This window comes from Pimephales promelas, chromosome 19 (genome assembly GCF_988280905.1).
Source record: "Pimephales promelas chromosome 19, fPimPro1.hap1.1, whole genome shotgun sequence".
Classification (NCBI taxonomy): domain Eukaryota; kingdom Metazoa; phylum Chordata; class Actinopteri; order Cypriniformes; family Leuciscidae; genus Pimephales; species Pimephales promelas.
Genome location: NC_142787.1, coordinates 839,157 through 855,717, shown reverse-complemented (window position 1 = coordinate 855,717; position 16,561 = coordinate 839,157). Strand labels below are relative to the sequence as shown.

Here is a 16,561-nt window from a genome sequence, read left to right as displayed (position 1 = left end):
CCTTCCAGAGCTGAGATATCGAAAATCAAAATTTCGACCCGAAAAAAAAACCGACAGTGTTACCCCTTACGTTTTTTTTTTTTTGGGCGAAAATTAAGTATCCCCAATCTTCTCAAAACTCTGGATTCTGATAGAGGGCCGTGAGCCTTAGACCTGAGTGCAAAAATGGAGGCTCTAGACCCTTCCAGAGCTGAGATATCGAAACTCAAAATTTCGACCCGAAAAAAAAAAACGACAGTGTTACCCCTTACGTTTTTTTTTTTTGGGCGAAAAATTAAGTATCCCCAATCTTCTCAAAACTCTGGATTCTGATAGAGGGCCGTGAGCCTTAGACCTGAGTGCAAAAATGGAGGCTCTAGACCCTTCCAGAGCTGAGATATCGAAACTCAAAATTTCGACCCGAAAAAAAAAACGACAGTGGTACCCCTTACGTTTTTTTTTTTGGGCGAAAAATTAAGTTTCTCCAATCTTCCCAAATTCTGGTAGAGGGCCATGAGACTTAGACCTGAGTGCAAAAATGGAGGCTCTAGCCCCTTCCAGAGCTGAGATATCGAAACTCAAAAATTCGGCCCGAAAAAAAAACGACAGTGGTACCCCTTACGTTTTTTTTTTGGGGCGAAAAATTAAGTTTCTCCAATCTTCCCAAATTCTGATAGAGGGCCATGAGACTTAGACCTGAGTGCAAAAATGGAGGCTCTAGACCCTTCCAGAGCTGAGATATCGAAAATCAAAATTTCGACCGAAAAAAAAAACGACAGTGTTACCCCTTACGTTTTTTTTTTGGGCGAAAAATTAAGTTTCTCCAATCTTCCCAAATTCTGGTAGAGGGCCATGAGACTTAGACCTGAGTGCAAAAATGGAGGCTCTAGCCCCTTCCAGAGCTGAGATATCGAAACTCAAAAATTCGGCCCGAAAAAAAAACGACAGTGGTACCCCTTACGTTTTTTTTTGGGCGAAAAATTAAGTTTCTCCAATCTTCCCAAATTCTGATAGAGGGCCATGAGACTTAGACCTGAGTGCAAAAATGGAGGCTCTAGCCCCTTCCAGAGCTGAGATATCGAAACTCAAAAATTCGGCCCGAAAAAAAAAACGACAGTGGTACCCCTTACGTTTTTTTTTTGGGCGAAAAATTAGGTTTCTCCAATCTTCCCAAATTCTGATAGAGGGCCATGGGACTTAGACCTGAGTGCAAAAATGGAGGCTCTAGCCCCTTCCAGAGCTGAGATATCGAAAATCAAATTTTCGACCCGAAAAAAAAAACGACAGTGTTACCCCATACGTTTTTTTTTTTTGGGCGAAAAATTAGGTTTCTCCAATCTTCCCAAATTCTGATAGAGGGTCATGAGACTTAGACCTGAGTGCAAAAATGGAGGCTCTAGCCCCTTCCAGAGCTGAGATATCGAAACTCAAAAATTCGGCCCGAAAAAAAAAACGACAGTGGTACCCCTTACATTTTTTTTTTTTTTGGGCGAAAAATTAAGTTTCTCCAATCTTCCCAAATTCTGGTAGAGGGCCATGAGACTTAGACCTGAGTGCAAAAATGGAGGCTCTAGCCCCTTCCAGAGCTGAGATATCGAAACTCAAAAATTCGGCCCGAAAAAAAAAACGACAGTGGTACCCCTTACGTTTTTTTTTTTTTGGGCGAAAAATTAAGTTTCTCCAATCTTCCCAAATTCTGGTAGAGGGCCATGAGACTTAGACCTGAGTGCAAAAATGGAGGCTCTAGCCCCTTCCAGAGCTGAGATATCGAAACTCAAAAATTCGGCCCGAAAAAAAAACGACAGTGGTACCCCTTACGGTTTTTTTTGGGGGGGCGAAAAATTAAGTTTCTCCAATCTTCCCAAAACTCTGGATTCTGATAGAGGGTCATGAGACTTAGACCTGAGTGCAAAAATGGAGGCTCTAGCCCCTTCCAGAGCTGAGATATCGAAACTCAAAAATTCGGCCCGAAAAAAAAACGACAGTGGTACCCCTTACGTGTTTTTTTTGGGCGAAAAGTTAAGTTTCTCCAATTTTCCCAAATTCTGATAGAGGGCCATGAGACTTAGACCTGAGTGCAAAAATGGAGGCTCTAGCCCCTTCCAGAGCTGAGATATCGAAACTCAAAAATTCGGCCTGAAAAAAAAAACGACAGTGGTACCCCTTACGTTTTTTTTTTGGGCGAAAAATTAAGTTTCTCCAATCTTCCCAAATTCTGATAGAGGGCCATGAGACTTAGACCTGAGTGCAAAAATGGAGGCTCTAGCCCCTTCCAGAGCTGAGATATCGAAAATCAAATTTTCGACCCGAAAAAAAAAACGACAGTGTTACCCCATACGTTTTTTTTTTTGGGCGAAAAATTAAGTTTCTCCAATCTTCCCAAATTCTGGTAGAGGGCCATGAGACTTAGACCTGAGTGCAAAAATGGAGGCTCTAGCCCCTTCCAGAGCTGAGACATCGAAACTCAAAATTTCGACCCGAAAAAAAAAACGACAGTGTTACCCCATACGTTTTTTTTTTTGGGCGAAAAATTAAGTTTCTCCAATCTTCCCAAATTCTGGTAGAGGGCCATGAGACTTAGACCTGAGTGCAAAAATGGAGGCTCTAGCCCCTTCCAGAGCTGAGATATCGAAACTCAAAAATTCGGCCCGAAAAAAAAACGACAGTGGTACCCCTTACGTTTTTTTTTTGGGCGAAAAATTAAGTTTCTCCAATCTTCCCAAATTCTGGTAGAGGGCCATGAGACTTAGACCTGAGTGCAAAAATGGAGGCTCTAGCCCCTTCCAGAGCTGAGATATCGAAACTCAAAAATTCGGCCCGAAAAAAAAACGACAGTGGTACCCCTTACGTTTTTTTTTTGGGGCGAAAAATTAAGTTTCTCCAATCTTCCCAAATTCTGATAGAGGGCCATGAGACTTAGACCTGAGTGCAAAAATGGAGGCTCTAGCCCCTTCCAGAGCTGAGATATCGAAACTCAAAAATTCGGCCCGAAAAAAAAACGACAGTGGTACCCCTTCCGTTTTTTTTTTTGGGCGAAAAATTAAGTTTCTCCAATCTTCCCAAATTCTGATAGAGGGCCATGAGACTTAGACCTGAGTGCAAAAATGGAGGCTCTAGCCCCTTCCAGAGCTGAGATATCAAAACTCAAAATTTCAACCCGAAAAAAAAAAACGACAGTGGTACCCCTTACGGTTTTTTGGGGGGGCGAAAAATTAAGTATCCCCAATCTTCTCAAAACTCTGGATTCTGATAGAGGGACATGAGACTTAGACCTGAGTGCAACAATGGAGGCTCTAGACCCTTCCAGAGCTGCGATATCGAAAATCTAAATTTCGACCCGAAAAAAAAACGACAGTGTTACCCCTTACGTTTTTTTTGGGGGCGAAAAATTAAGTTTCTCCAATCTTCTCAAAACTCTGGATTCTGATAGAGCCTGAGCAGGTTATCCTCAGAGAGTCAGTTGCTATGGTTACTTACATAACCCGAAAGTTCCCTCCGTTTTTGGAACCAAAAGCAGAGGTTATCCGCTTACTCCTAAACTTACCCGGGTAAATCACATAACCTGCTTTCTGGAATACCCCTCCGGTATCACGACAAGACGTGAACGTTGGTCCACTTTTGAAAACGAGTAGATGTCACGGTTTAAACCCCCTCAAACGTGAAACTTACACTTAAACTGAAACTTACCATCACGACCTATTGGTTTTCATTAAATCGAGAAAAATGGAATTTTGTTTTATTGACGATCACTGAGAAATGGTCTATTATTTAAAATGCAAAAAACATTTATTATTTTCAAGGTGAAAAGGATTAATTTGCCTCGATCCAAGCCGAAGCAGCCTAAATAGTCCACTTTGGAAAATGTGTAGATGTCACGGTTTAACCCCCTCAAATGTGAAACTTACACGTTAACACGCTCCAGTGGAGAGATATCCAGATGTTATTCGCCTCTGCCATAACAACCTATCGGTTTTCATTAAACCGAGAAAAATGGAATTTTGTTTTATTTACGATCACTGAGAAATGTTCTATTATTTAAAATGCAAAAAAAAAAAAAAAAAAAAAACATTTATTATTTTCAAGGTGAAAAGGATTCATTTGCCTTGATCCACGCCGAAGAAAAGTCTAAATGTCACGTTTTTAATGAAGCAGCCTAATGAGTAAAATGTCTATTTTTCCGGCGTCCCCCAGCTCCTCGTTTAAGCAAAAGGAACGTATAACATCGACGTTAAACCACGTTAACCGTGTTAACCATAACCTTTTAAATACTCGACCTAGTTCCGTTAGCAACGGGAAGAAACTCCTGTAACTTCAGTGCCCAACTCGTATCACGACAAGACGTGAAATAATCATGTTGGTCCTCTTTGGAAAATGTGTAGATGTCACGGTTTAGTTTAAACTCAAAACCATAAATAGGGCTATGCTGCCCTCTTGTGTCAAATTATATTTCTATATTTATTTTTCCAACAAATAAAACCAAACCGTCAATAAAACCCCATCAATATCCCCTTGAACTCAACAGATTCAGTGGTTCAGTTGATAAAGCGTTGGGCTTTAATCAAGAAGATCTGAGTTCAATTCCCATTCTTGCTTACGTTCAATTGTTGTGATTATATCAAACAAAGTGGCCAAAACAACATCTCTTTAACCCGGTATCACGTTGGTCCACTTTTGAAAACGTGTAGATGTCACGGTTTAACCCCCTCAAATGTGAAACTTACACGTTTGCGTTAACACGCTCCAGTCGAGAGATATCCAGATGTTATTCGCCTCTGCCATAACAACCTATCGGTTTTCATTAAACCGAGAAAAATTTAATTTTGTTTTATTTATGATCACTGAGAACTGTTCTATTATTTAAAAAGCAAAAATAAATAAATAAATAAATAAATAAATAAATAAATAAATAATTTTTTTTTATTATTTTTATTATTTTACCTCTCTTCACCTAAGTGTCCAAGACGGCTGCAGTCAAATGAAACGACCACAAAGTCGATCATCGACCTACGCCCTAGGGTGTTGGAGGCCCACTGATGGACACCCTTTTGCTTGAAGATGGTGTTCGTTGTGGACAAACTGTGACTAGCACAGAAGTCCAATAACTGAACACTACTCGGGTTCAGGTCAGGGGGGCCATTCTGTCCCTAGAGCTAGTTTCCATGTCCAGGGATCGGGTTGTTGAGGCCCCCGCCTTCGACTGCCGCCCAATCCTCTCAGCACCGGCCCCTTACGGTCCCTCCTGAAGGTGGTGAGCCCACGGGAAGGAGGCCCCACGTTGCTCCTTCGGACTGAGCCCTGCCGGACACCGTGTGGGAGGCCCTGCTCATAGGGTCGTTCGGGTACTCAAACCCCTCCACCACGTTAAGGTGGCAGTGCAAAGAGGGGTTAATTAGAATCACTTTTTTTCTATTTCAGTTTATTCTAATGGGGATTTGTTATACCCTATATGAAGAGTTTAGATGCCAAAGCCTCGAAGTGCCATTTGAAATTTTCTTCTAAAATTATCATTTTTATCAAGCTTGTATATTTAATTCAGTGATTTCACTTAAATGACAATGACGATTACCTATTAATGGTCATTTAAGTGAAATTACTGAACTTAAATACACAAGCTTGATAAAAATTATCATTCTAGAACCAAATTTCAAATGGTACTTAGAGGCTTTTGCATCTAAACTCTTCATATATACATTACACACAGTATTTGAATATATGAGTGGTTTTCTGTTTTTTTTTTTTTCAATAAATATAACACCAATATAATGGTTTAAATAGTATCTACTTATTATGGGAGATGTTCATTTGGACCAACATGTTTCAGGTGGGGATCATCAACATTTGCTTCTTAGACATCATAAAGACTGTAAAAGTACAAAAGTTAGAAAACATATATCAATAGGGTCCTGAGGACAGGAGTGCCAGTAATCCAATGTCACAATTTATTTTTACATTTTTTGGTGTTCATTTGAGTGTTTATGCACTATACATCATCTAATCATGACTTGATGATGAATTTAGGGTCTCGGGTATATCTACCATAAGGGAGCGCGTCTTGTTCCACTCGTAGAGTGGGAGCAGTCGTGGAATTTCCAGAGAGTTGGGGGCATCAAATTCAGGTTTCACCTCCTGTATCATGATCCCACCGGTCCAGTTCACCACATTTGAGCCATGAATGTTTGTTGATATTTTGTTCAGATTGTCCCACTCGAGATGAAACACATTCCCTCACCAGTAGTAATAATAATAATAATGAAAGTATAATTAATTAATTATTAAGCATAACATTTTTTTTTTCAACTTAACAGAAATCTGGAGAGACCATTATCTGCCAGTTAATGTGGGCTTCCATAACGCTAAATGCTCTTATTTTAATTGTGTGTTGGTGCATGGTGTAGGCTATGTATTTGTGTAGTTAGTTTAAAAATGTATGTTAAATAAACCTCACATTACCAGTGAATCCTAATTACATGATGTGATTTTTAATTACTGCATATTTTTGAAATTCTTAAAATGTATTATTTAATTAAAATATCTATGTTATATTTTTAATGTGCAACAATTGATGTTGGGAACAAGCTCAACATGTGCTCAACAATAATTTACATAGCCAGTTATGAAAAATGGAGGAGATTTATCAAATCGAAAACTAAAGGAGAAAAACAGACTGCCTATATGTGCTTTTTTGGATATCCAGGGTGGCAACCAATATAGCCAGAAAATACATACATGTGACAATATTTCAGGTGGGGATCATCAACATTTGCTTCTTAGACATCCTAAAGACTGAAAATACAAAAGTTAGAAAACATATATCAGAAGGGTCCATAGGGGAGGAGTTCAAGTGATCCAATGTCACCATTTTTTGGTGTTTATTTGAGTTTTTATGCACTATACATCATCTAATCAAGACAATCCTCATATCTATCAATTCAGAGAAAATGGGGTAGATTGTGTCTGTAGGATGTATTGTTCAGATTCTATGTTGGTTTAAAGTTTTCATTTTCCGCGGCCAAAAATCAAGCACGGACACAAAAGATGATACAAAAAAATCACATATGGGACAAAAATTTGCGCGGGGAACATCAAAATTCCTTTTCTAGACACCTTAAAGATTACAAAAAACTAGGTTAAAAAAAATATATCTTTTGGGTGCAGGTGAAACCCCCCCCCCCCTTCCTACCCTACTAATATCAGATATTATCATTGTAATTAGTAACAAACGAATTATTGATTTAAAAAACTAGAGAAAATTGTATTGTTGGTATGAAGAGTGAATTCTGGGGATGAATTTGCGCAGGTTCCCGATAAAGAGTTGCACGTTTATAACGGTGACGAGTGAACAAGTACTCAACAAGAGCGAAATGGCGCCGTGATGTTCGTTAACGGTATATCGCTGCAACCATATATTTAAATTTTTACTTCTAAACGAAGAACAAAACGGCGTCGGATGTTAGTTTACGGTATATATCGCTGCAACTGTATCTCTAACTTTTTACTTCTAAACGAAGAACGAAACAGCGTCGGCTGTTCATTAACAGTATCGCTGCAACTGTATCTCTAACTTTTTACTTCTAGAACGAAGAACGAAGAGCTTCTCCATGAGTATATCGGGGCCTTGAATCTCGCTCAGTCGGTATGTTACGTGTTAACGAGTGCCAACAGTAAGTGTCTGCTGCAGTTTCACTGAACGGCCACCGGTGTCACTATTAACAAGGGTTTCTGAACTCCTTTAAACGCTACTGTGCCAAGAAACTACATATAAAAGCTGCCACAAACAGTCTAAAGGTGCAGAAATATTGCAGAAAGAACGGACAAATCCCACAATAATCGTTTATTTTTTGGAATTAAAAGATTTATAATCCTAATTGCCTGCCATTTACGAGCAGAACTGTGACTTTCAGTCCTATACAATGAGGCAAAGAAAACCAAGTGAAAGCAGACACAAGTACTTCCAGTTCACAACACACGTTTTATACATCTTTCCAACACTGATCTCTCGTCAGCACAAATCAGGCTGCTTATAAAATGTTGCTCATATATTTTTAAAAAAAGAAGAAAAAGAAAACCAAATCAGCCGTTTGGCGAGGAGCTCAGTTAAAAATATAAACTGTGGCGAAGGGAGCGTTTTCTCTACATGGGTTACTAGTTCCAGTGAGAAAATGAGAAAAGGAAAACGGTGGTTTAACAAAAACGCTTTTACACCACACATGCTAGCAAAACACATGGGATTTGACTGTTTATTTGTGTTAAATATGAACAGCGCAGTGCAATTTTTTTAATTACTTTTTTACGTTTTTTTTTGGACCGATCCATAGTGTTAAAGTGTGTCAGGATGCTTCACTTCTCTTCACACCACTGGTTCTCCTTGCGTACCTGCAACACACACACACACACACTCTGGTGAGTGCGAGCGCATTACAGCACGAGAGATGGGAAATGAGCTCTTGTTTTTACCTGGGCTTCCTCTTCCTCTGTGAAATCATTTTTGATATTGAACGTCTTTCTGATCTCCTCTGGGGTTTTGCCTTTGATCATGTTCGCCACCGTCTTGCAGGTCACATCTAGCAAACCTTTGATGTCCAAGTAATTTGCAGCCTAAACAAAAGACAAGAGATGAAAGTCAGCAAATGGACCTTGAGCAAATGAAGAGGCGGCCATCTTGTGGCCTGCAAACGCATGAAGGATCCATGCCAGTTACATTTTACACACTTGTATAAACATATCTATCAGTACAACATGCATCACATGACTAACACACATCATCGTTTTCAAATCTCACTCTTCAGTGTCGACGCTCTGAAGAGAAAAAAAGATGCGTTTTCAAATGCATCCGGTTTACTGTAGATAAACGACTCGCTCATTAAGACAGTGACTTGCTGCCACCTACTGGCCATTTATAATCATTTCAATATTCACAATATTTCAACACCCATAGCATTACGTCATTGTAATTACATTTGAATGCTGCTTCTGCAGCGCTAATATGGATTGATAATATAGGCTGTTAAACTAGGGCTGGGAAAAAACATCGGTTCACCTAGCTATCGTGATTTTTTTTTTTACGATTGTTTTATTCCAGAATATCAATACTAATTCAAATGCTTTATTTTTGTATCATTATTTCTGTGATGCAACAGTTCAAATTACCACAGAAGTACTTGGATAAAAGTTCAAATATGGACACTGATGTCTACGATAGCGATCAAAATTAGATAAAAACTTAAAATGTCGCATTTATCGATTACATTGTAAAAGTGACTGTTAAAAATGTATTTGTTATTAAGTAATTTAAGAGAATGTAGTGGTAACACTTTACAATAAGGTTCATTAATTAAACATTTGTTAATGTATTAACTAACATGAACTAACCATGAGCAACACATTTGTTATTGTTTTTGTTCATCTTTGTTAATGTTAGTTAATACAAATCCAGCTGTTCATTGTTTGTTCATGTTAGTTCACAGTGCAGTAACTAATGTTAGCATGATTTTAATTAAATATTAGTAAATGTTAAACTTAACATGAACAAATATTAACAAATGCTGAAGAAGTATTGTTCATTCTTAGTTAATGTTAACTAATGAACCTTATTGTAAAGTGTTACCAATGTAGTATTGTATGATGCTTCTGAAATAAGTCAGAAAGATGTGATGATTAGTTTTGTATATGACTCATTTTATTCATCATGTACAGTCTGTATAAGTGCATGATTTTACTTTTCGCCATGGTCTAGAGTTAAAAAATGTGCAATCTCAAACAGAATCGCAAAACTCGAGTATCATGAATCGGGAGATGAGTGTATGGTCCCAGTCCAAGCTGCTACCGATCAAATGACATCAGTGTTTATTATTAGAGCTATGATTAATTGTTAAAACATCGCCGTCTTATTCCTAAACGGCAGCGATTCGCCTCTGTCGATTAAACCTTTGAGAAGTCCGATCACGGTGAACATCAGACCTGTGTTCTGATCCAGAGACAGTCATGAAACCGCTTCACAAACAGTCTCATTAGTTCTGTCTTACAATCATTCAATAACTCGCTAAAAGTTTATACGTCAAATATAAACCCTGATGACTACGTCAGTATTCAAAATAAAGAAATCACCTCTTGAAAGTAACGATTGTGTCGATTACATTTACACAAGTGGCGACGAGTGACTTAAATGTTTTTTCACTGAATCATTCACTCAAAAATGCTGATTCCTCTAATAATGAAATATCTCTTTATGAGTGAGTAGAGCCCGACCGATAAAGGATTTTGAAGGCCGATACCGATACAAATATTTTTGAGTTTTAAAATCCGATGTTCCGATATATCGGCCGATTTTTTTTTTTATTAAATATTGTTGGATTTCACACACGTGTAAAAGAAAAGCTAACTTTTCTGCACAAGATACGTTTGATACTTGTTCTCTATGTCTCAATGTTCACTCCTCGCAAGTATAACTTACATTTTACAATGCAGGGACTGTAACTAGAGATATGCAGGTTATAAATACAGTAATCATTACTTTATTTAGGCAGAAAAAGTTCATTGTGGTTTCCAAGCTCATTAATGTTAATGTTAGCGGTTATGATAGTGGCATTAGCTTGCTTTGTGTTTAGCTAGTCTATGAGCCATAATTTAACAAAAGATAACATCGTACTGCAAATTGTAAAACATACATTTTCAATATAACAGGCCAAGGAGAGATGATTGAAGCGCGTTTCATTCGTTTTTATTTTATTTTTTAAATATTCATTTATCTGCCATTTATAACTGCCGATACCGATATTTTGGAAAATGCCTAATATCGGCCGATATATCGTTCTGGCTCTATGAGTGAGTCATTGAATCATTCACTCAAGAGTTTAATGAGTGATTCATTCAAATTAAATAAACATTTTAAATAGACTGCAGCAGTTAATATTGTATCAGAACCTCCAGTTCTATTATTATTGTTAAACTCATCAAGTGATCCGAGCTCTTCTGAAGCCTTGGGTTAAACCGCTTCATTCATATGGATTTATTTCATGCTCTTTTTATGAATGTTTGGGTGAATATACTTTCAATGTTTGCGTCGTAAAGATGAATGAAAGTCTGACACGTTTGGAACGACATGAGAGCGAGTAATTACTGACAGAGCTTTCATCATTGGGTGAACTAACCCTTAAAGCATGTGCTTCTCGACTGGTTTAGCTTCATTAAGAGCAGAGTGACACAATTATCCACAGTTTCACGCACTGAAGTTGTCCTAAAAGCGAGTTTTACAGACCAGAATGAGTTCGAAGAGAGTGCCCTGGTCTACTTTGAGGAACTCCTGGTCCCACACGGGAATGTCATCCGTTCTTTTCTCTTTATTCTCGTCGTCTTCGGGTGGAGGAGGGTCGTCTTTATGGTGGGTGCACCACTGAATCACCTGTGGACATACACACACCACACGGCTCAGGTTCATGACACCGGAGTATTACACACACACACAATAACAAGCTTCTAAATACTGTGCAAAAGGAAGCCTCATAACAGAGAATGAGCAAATAGACAAACTCCAATCACAGTGGACATGAAAATAATAATTATTATTATTAATCACGTGACACATGACCTAAAAACTTGGAAGGTATGCATTTATGTTCCCTGTAAATCATCTTTGCCGGCATTATAATTTCTTAATTCAGGATATATAATTCAAGACTGCGTAGATGGGTGTGTTTGTGGAATTAAAAGCATAACATTTAAAGCCACTTAAATGAACGAAATGACTTGAATAAAGATTTGTTCACTAGAACCGAAACATGATCCTGTGCCAGTCCTGGACCTTAAGGATCACCTCTACAACCAGAACTTAAACTAGTGTTGAATCTCTACAACCGTGTGATGAGATCATCTTAGCTTTAAAGAGTCAGTTCACTCAAAAATAAAGATTCTGTCAGTAATAACTCACCCTCATGTCGCTCATCTTCGAAACACAAATGAAGAGATTTTTAATGAAACCTGAGAGATTTGTGTCCCTCCATTGACGGGCTATGCAACTACCAGTTTGACACATCGAAAAAGTTCATAAAGGGAAGGGAAAACGAATCCATATGAATCGAGCGGTTTAGTCCAGAGTTTCTGAGGAGACTCGATCGCTTTATATGATGAACTGATTTAATTCAAGCTTTGATTGACATATAAACATTCATCAACATACACATCAGCTGTGGCAAACAGAAGATCAAGCTCGCGAATACGGTTGAGCTTCTGTTAATGTTCACGTTTATATGAGGGGGAAAAGACAATTAAATCTGTTCATCATCAAAGTGATCATATCTCTTCTGAAGATTAGCTTGATTCATAGGGATTTGTTTTACGATCTATTTATTAACTTTTTGAAGCATCAAAGTGGGACAGATGTCTCTCAGGTTTCGCTAAAAAGTGTTCATTTGTGTTTAGAAGATGAATATCTTACTGGTTTGTAACGACGCGAGTGAGAGTAGCCATATTTGGGTGAACTAACTGTAAGGGCTAGCTGCGGTTTACTGTCAAAAACATTTAATGGTTTAACATTTGTAAATGAAAAAAGTTAACACCTATAAATATTGTAAATTTAATTTTACAGTAGTAGTTCAGTGAAATATTAACATTGTTGCATTTCTGTTTTTTTATTTAGATAAACAATAATAACACAGATATTTATCAATAATAATCATTATTATTATTATACAAACAAGCACAGCAACCTTGATTTCCACAGTAGTTTGTGTATACACACACACACACACATCCTAGTGCAAATTATTTACTATTACTGTGGGTTCCACTTTATTTTAAGATAGGGCTGTCGCGGTAACCGCAATATTGTAGTACCGCGCTTCTGACAAGTCAACCGCAGAGGATAGCACGTAACCGCAGCAACCGCGATATTCACGTTTTTTTTTTTTTTTTTTTGTTTTTTTGTTTTTTTTTTATATGGCTATACCCTTCTTGTTTTGAACTTAATGCATGTGTATTGAATGTTAAACAAGTTCATAACGATAACAAGACTGTTTATCATGGTGATGTGTAGCCTACAGGCTTCACACAGACAGTGAATGAAAGAGATCGGCAGAGCGCGTCACGCGCTGCGCGTGCAATTACCTGCGCCTGTCTTTGAAGTCGTGAAAAGCTTGTCGGGTCAAAGGGAAGCGAAAAATTTGTCGCATCATCATTTTAACGTTCTCTTCACGGGTATTTTCCCATAAATCCGCGTCAGCAGCAGCTCTGGTCAGCATCCCACAACACAAGGAAGCCGAAATAAAATCAGTGAGTCACGCATTGAATCAATGGGTCTCTAATAAGTGAAGCATCAGCTTCAGCATTGCCTATGCGACGCATTGCTGCTCAGCTGAGCCTTGAAAAGTTGAATCTCAAAGTTAAAAATAAATAACATCTTGTTGAATCAGCTTTTTTAAACGTGTTCGTTGAATGAACGGTTCAATGACTCGCTCAAAGTCCGTTGTCATAACAATATGCGCGCTGAGTCAAAGTCTTTCAATGCGCATATACTGTAGACGCTGTTTAGTTTCGGTTACATTGGTTACTGAAAATGTCCTCGTTTTTTTTCCACATCGTAAACATTATTTGTATGGCAACAAAAACATATAATTATTTAAATAAATAAATAAATGGCGGTAATACCGCATATCGCGCTATTGAGCCACTCAACATTACCGCAAGGGAAATTCCATAACCGCGACAGCCCTATTTTAAGATGTCATTGTTACAGTGTAATTATATATTTAAGCGTGGAGTAATATTCTTTAACCACATGTACTTACTATAGGGTTAGAGTAGGATTTTGTTGAGGGTAAGTTGTATGTGTAATTATGCATAATTTACAGTTATTATTATGGTAAAAAGCCTACAGTAATATATGTAACAAAGGACACAGTAAGATTAAGTGTTAGCGGGCGAACTGTGTGGTAAAATATGATCTAGAAACGCTTGGGGAGGCTGTAAATTTACCCGCTTGTGATATGAAATGCAATGAAGTATAATATATCAATGTAAAAGTCTGACCTTCTTCAGGATGGCTGCGTTTACATTGGGCAGAGGAACCGGATCATCATCTCCTTCATCGTCCATCCCCAGATCTGAGCAGAAGACAGCAGAGATTACAACACACTTCACATATCACATTCACAACAACACACACACACACACACTTCCAGCACAACATCTCAGCCACATCTTACCTTCAAGCATGGTTTTAATAGTTACAGACTGCTTAGCGATTTCAACATCCACCTCAAACATCTCTCCATCAGAGCTCTGCAGTTTAATAGTCGGCATCTGCATGAATAAAACACAATTACAGTCAGGTTATTAAAGAATGGGAATGTCAGTCAGAAGCTAATGACTCATGCTAGCTGTGTTAGCTCACATTTACCAGCACTTAGACTTCTACTACAAATGTATGAAGCGTAAAATGTTTAATATGAATACTATCGCGGTCACACATTGTATTATTCAAAGTAAGAATCAGAAAACCCCACAGTAGGACAAAGCTCACAGGCTGTTTGAGATGCTAAGCTAACGCTAGCAGCGCGGCTACGGGCCTCTCATAGCAACCGCTGCATTCATCACGTCAACCCGTTTAAAACATCCTAATATCACACAAAAATACATTCCCCGCGTCACTTCACTGTCAAAATACAGCACGACACGTTAATATGGATGATTTGTGCCATTCTTACCGTGACTGTGAGAGCGATGAAGATATGAAACCGAACGTCAACAAGGCCTGATTGAGACTGAGAAGATTGTGTGCGCGCGTGTGACTAATGCACGAGCACGCGCAGTGGACCACGGGAACTACAGTCATGGTCAAAGGAATGGCAGTGACACGCTTTTTTGTCTAACTTTAGTCAGTGTGTAATGTTTGAGCATAAACAACATCTGCAACATCAACTAATCATTCAGAGATGTCCTGTTGTTGCTTCTGTCACTTCTTCTTGAGTCTCTCCATCGTTGTCTGACAACGAGAAAGTTTTTGAAATCTTCTGTGTGTCTGTCCCCATATATATATATATATATATGCATTTTTTAACCACTGCAGATGCATATATATATATATATATATATATATATATATATGCATCTGCAGTGGTTAAAAAATATTTGATACTACTCAATTCGATTGGTAAAAGCCATATAGTGACTTAATGTATATAATTTTACATGAAAGATGACAGTGACAAAGAGGACAAAAACCATGCACTGAAAATCAATTTTATTGGTTCGGAATAAATGACTTGTACAACACACTTTACTGAAGTAGTTAGTTATTGCACCACAATGGTATTTTAAATTTGTTGAGCTTTTATTATAATATTAGGTCAACAGTGAGGATGTAAACAGATCCACTGCTGGCCTATCAGTTCCTACTACAAGTCATTAGTAAGATTATTTCTTTATTAGTATATTTATTTATACTATTATTTTTTGGACCTTTCGGCCGCCATACATGAGCAGCAGCTCATTTGCATTTAAAGGGACACACACAAAACAGTTCGTTTTTGCTCACCCTCAAAAAAGGACAATTTTAACATGATCTATAAAAATATCTGTGGGGTATTTTGAGTTAAAACTTCACACACACACTCTAGGGACACCAGGGGCCTCATGCATAAAACTTTGCGTAGATTTCATCCTTAAAGTGTGCGTACGCACATAAGGCAGAATTTGCGTACGCACAAAAGTTTTCAGATTTATAAAACCGTTCGTACGCCAGAACCTGCGCAAAATTCACTTTATAAATCCCAGTCAGCGGGAGATTATGCGCACGTGCGTCTCCTCCCCGAAATAACCATATATGGAGATTACAACGCCTAGTTTTACTATGGATATCCTCATCTGCATATCATTTGCATATGATTATTCATCCACGTGATACCAAGTTTAACGGTACAAGACGTTAGGAAAAAATGAAATGCGGATGTGCCGTCACATTATTACAAACATTTTTTTTTTTGTAGCCTATATCCTTGCCTTGTTTTTGAATGAATAAATCAAATAGTGTTAAATACATTTCAGAGAAAGTTTTTCTCAATCTTTTCCACTGGCCAAATAGTATTTTTAATTGATTTATATTTTAATGGATAATGGAAGAGATTTTAATGGAAGAGATAGACATGGTTGTGCATTATTTGCACGAAACAGTTTTCTCAGACAATCTCTAGTTAAAACATTAAAACACAGCATGCCAGAAGAAAAGTGTTCAAAAGCAATGTATCCACAACAAATAGGTCTATTTCTATTTATTGAATATATATATATATATATATATATATATATATATATATATGTATATATATATATATATATATATATATATATATATATATATATATATATATATATATATATATATATATATATATATATATATTGTAACTTCTCAGTAATGATTTCATGTAGTTTAAGAGTTTAACTCCATTAATGAGAATGGCATATTTAATCTAAATGTTTATATCAGAAGTAAAACATAGTACCATTCTTTTATTTATTTAAACTATTATTGTGAATATGGACTGTATTTATGATTTGGACTCATAATGAAGATTTACGGTTTTACTCCATC

General features: G+C 37.6%; 1 protein-coding gene across 1 annotated transcript; it reads right to left on the bottom strand.

Moving 5' to 3' along the window:
• Positions 1 to 7,795: 7,795 nt before the first annotated feature.
• On the bottom strand, positions 7,796 to 14,794 carry skp1 (S-phase kinase-associated protein 1). Its single transcript, XM_039663546.2, has 6 exons — positions 14,676 to 14,794; positions 14,175 to 14,271; positions 13,999 to 14,072; positions 11,234 to 11,377; positions 8,434 to 8,574; positions 7,796 to 8,352 (listed from the first exon to the last, which is right to left on the bottom strand). The coding sequence occupies exons 2-6, from the start codon at positions 14,269 to 14,271 to the stop codon at positions 8,317 to 8,319; spliced, it is 492 nt and encodes a 163-aa protein (XP_039519480.1). The 5' UTR covers positions 14,676 to 14,794; the 3' UTR covers positions 7,796 to 8,316.
• Between the last annotated feature and the right edge of the window lie 1,767 nt (positions 14,795 to 16,561).

What these genes read in the sequence shown, in the direction of transcription:
- skp1 (XM_039663546.2), bottom strand. Translation starts at nt 14,271, where the DNA reads ATGCCGACTATTAAACTGCAGAGCTCTGATGGAGAGATGTTTGAGGTG. An exon ending in TATTAAAACCATGCTTGAAG is followed by an intron (nt 14,073 to 14,174) that starts GTAAGATGTGGC and finishes TCTTCTGCTCAG; the next exon opens with ATCTGGGGATGGACGATGAA. An exon ending in ACGCAGCCATCCTGAAGAAG is followed by an intron (nt 11,378 to 13,998) that starts GTCAGACTTTTA and finishes GTATGTCCACAG; the next exon opens with GTGATTCAGTGGTGCACCCA.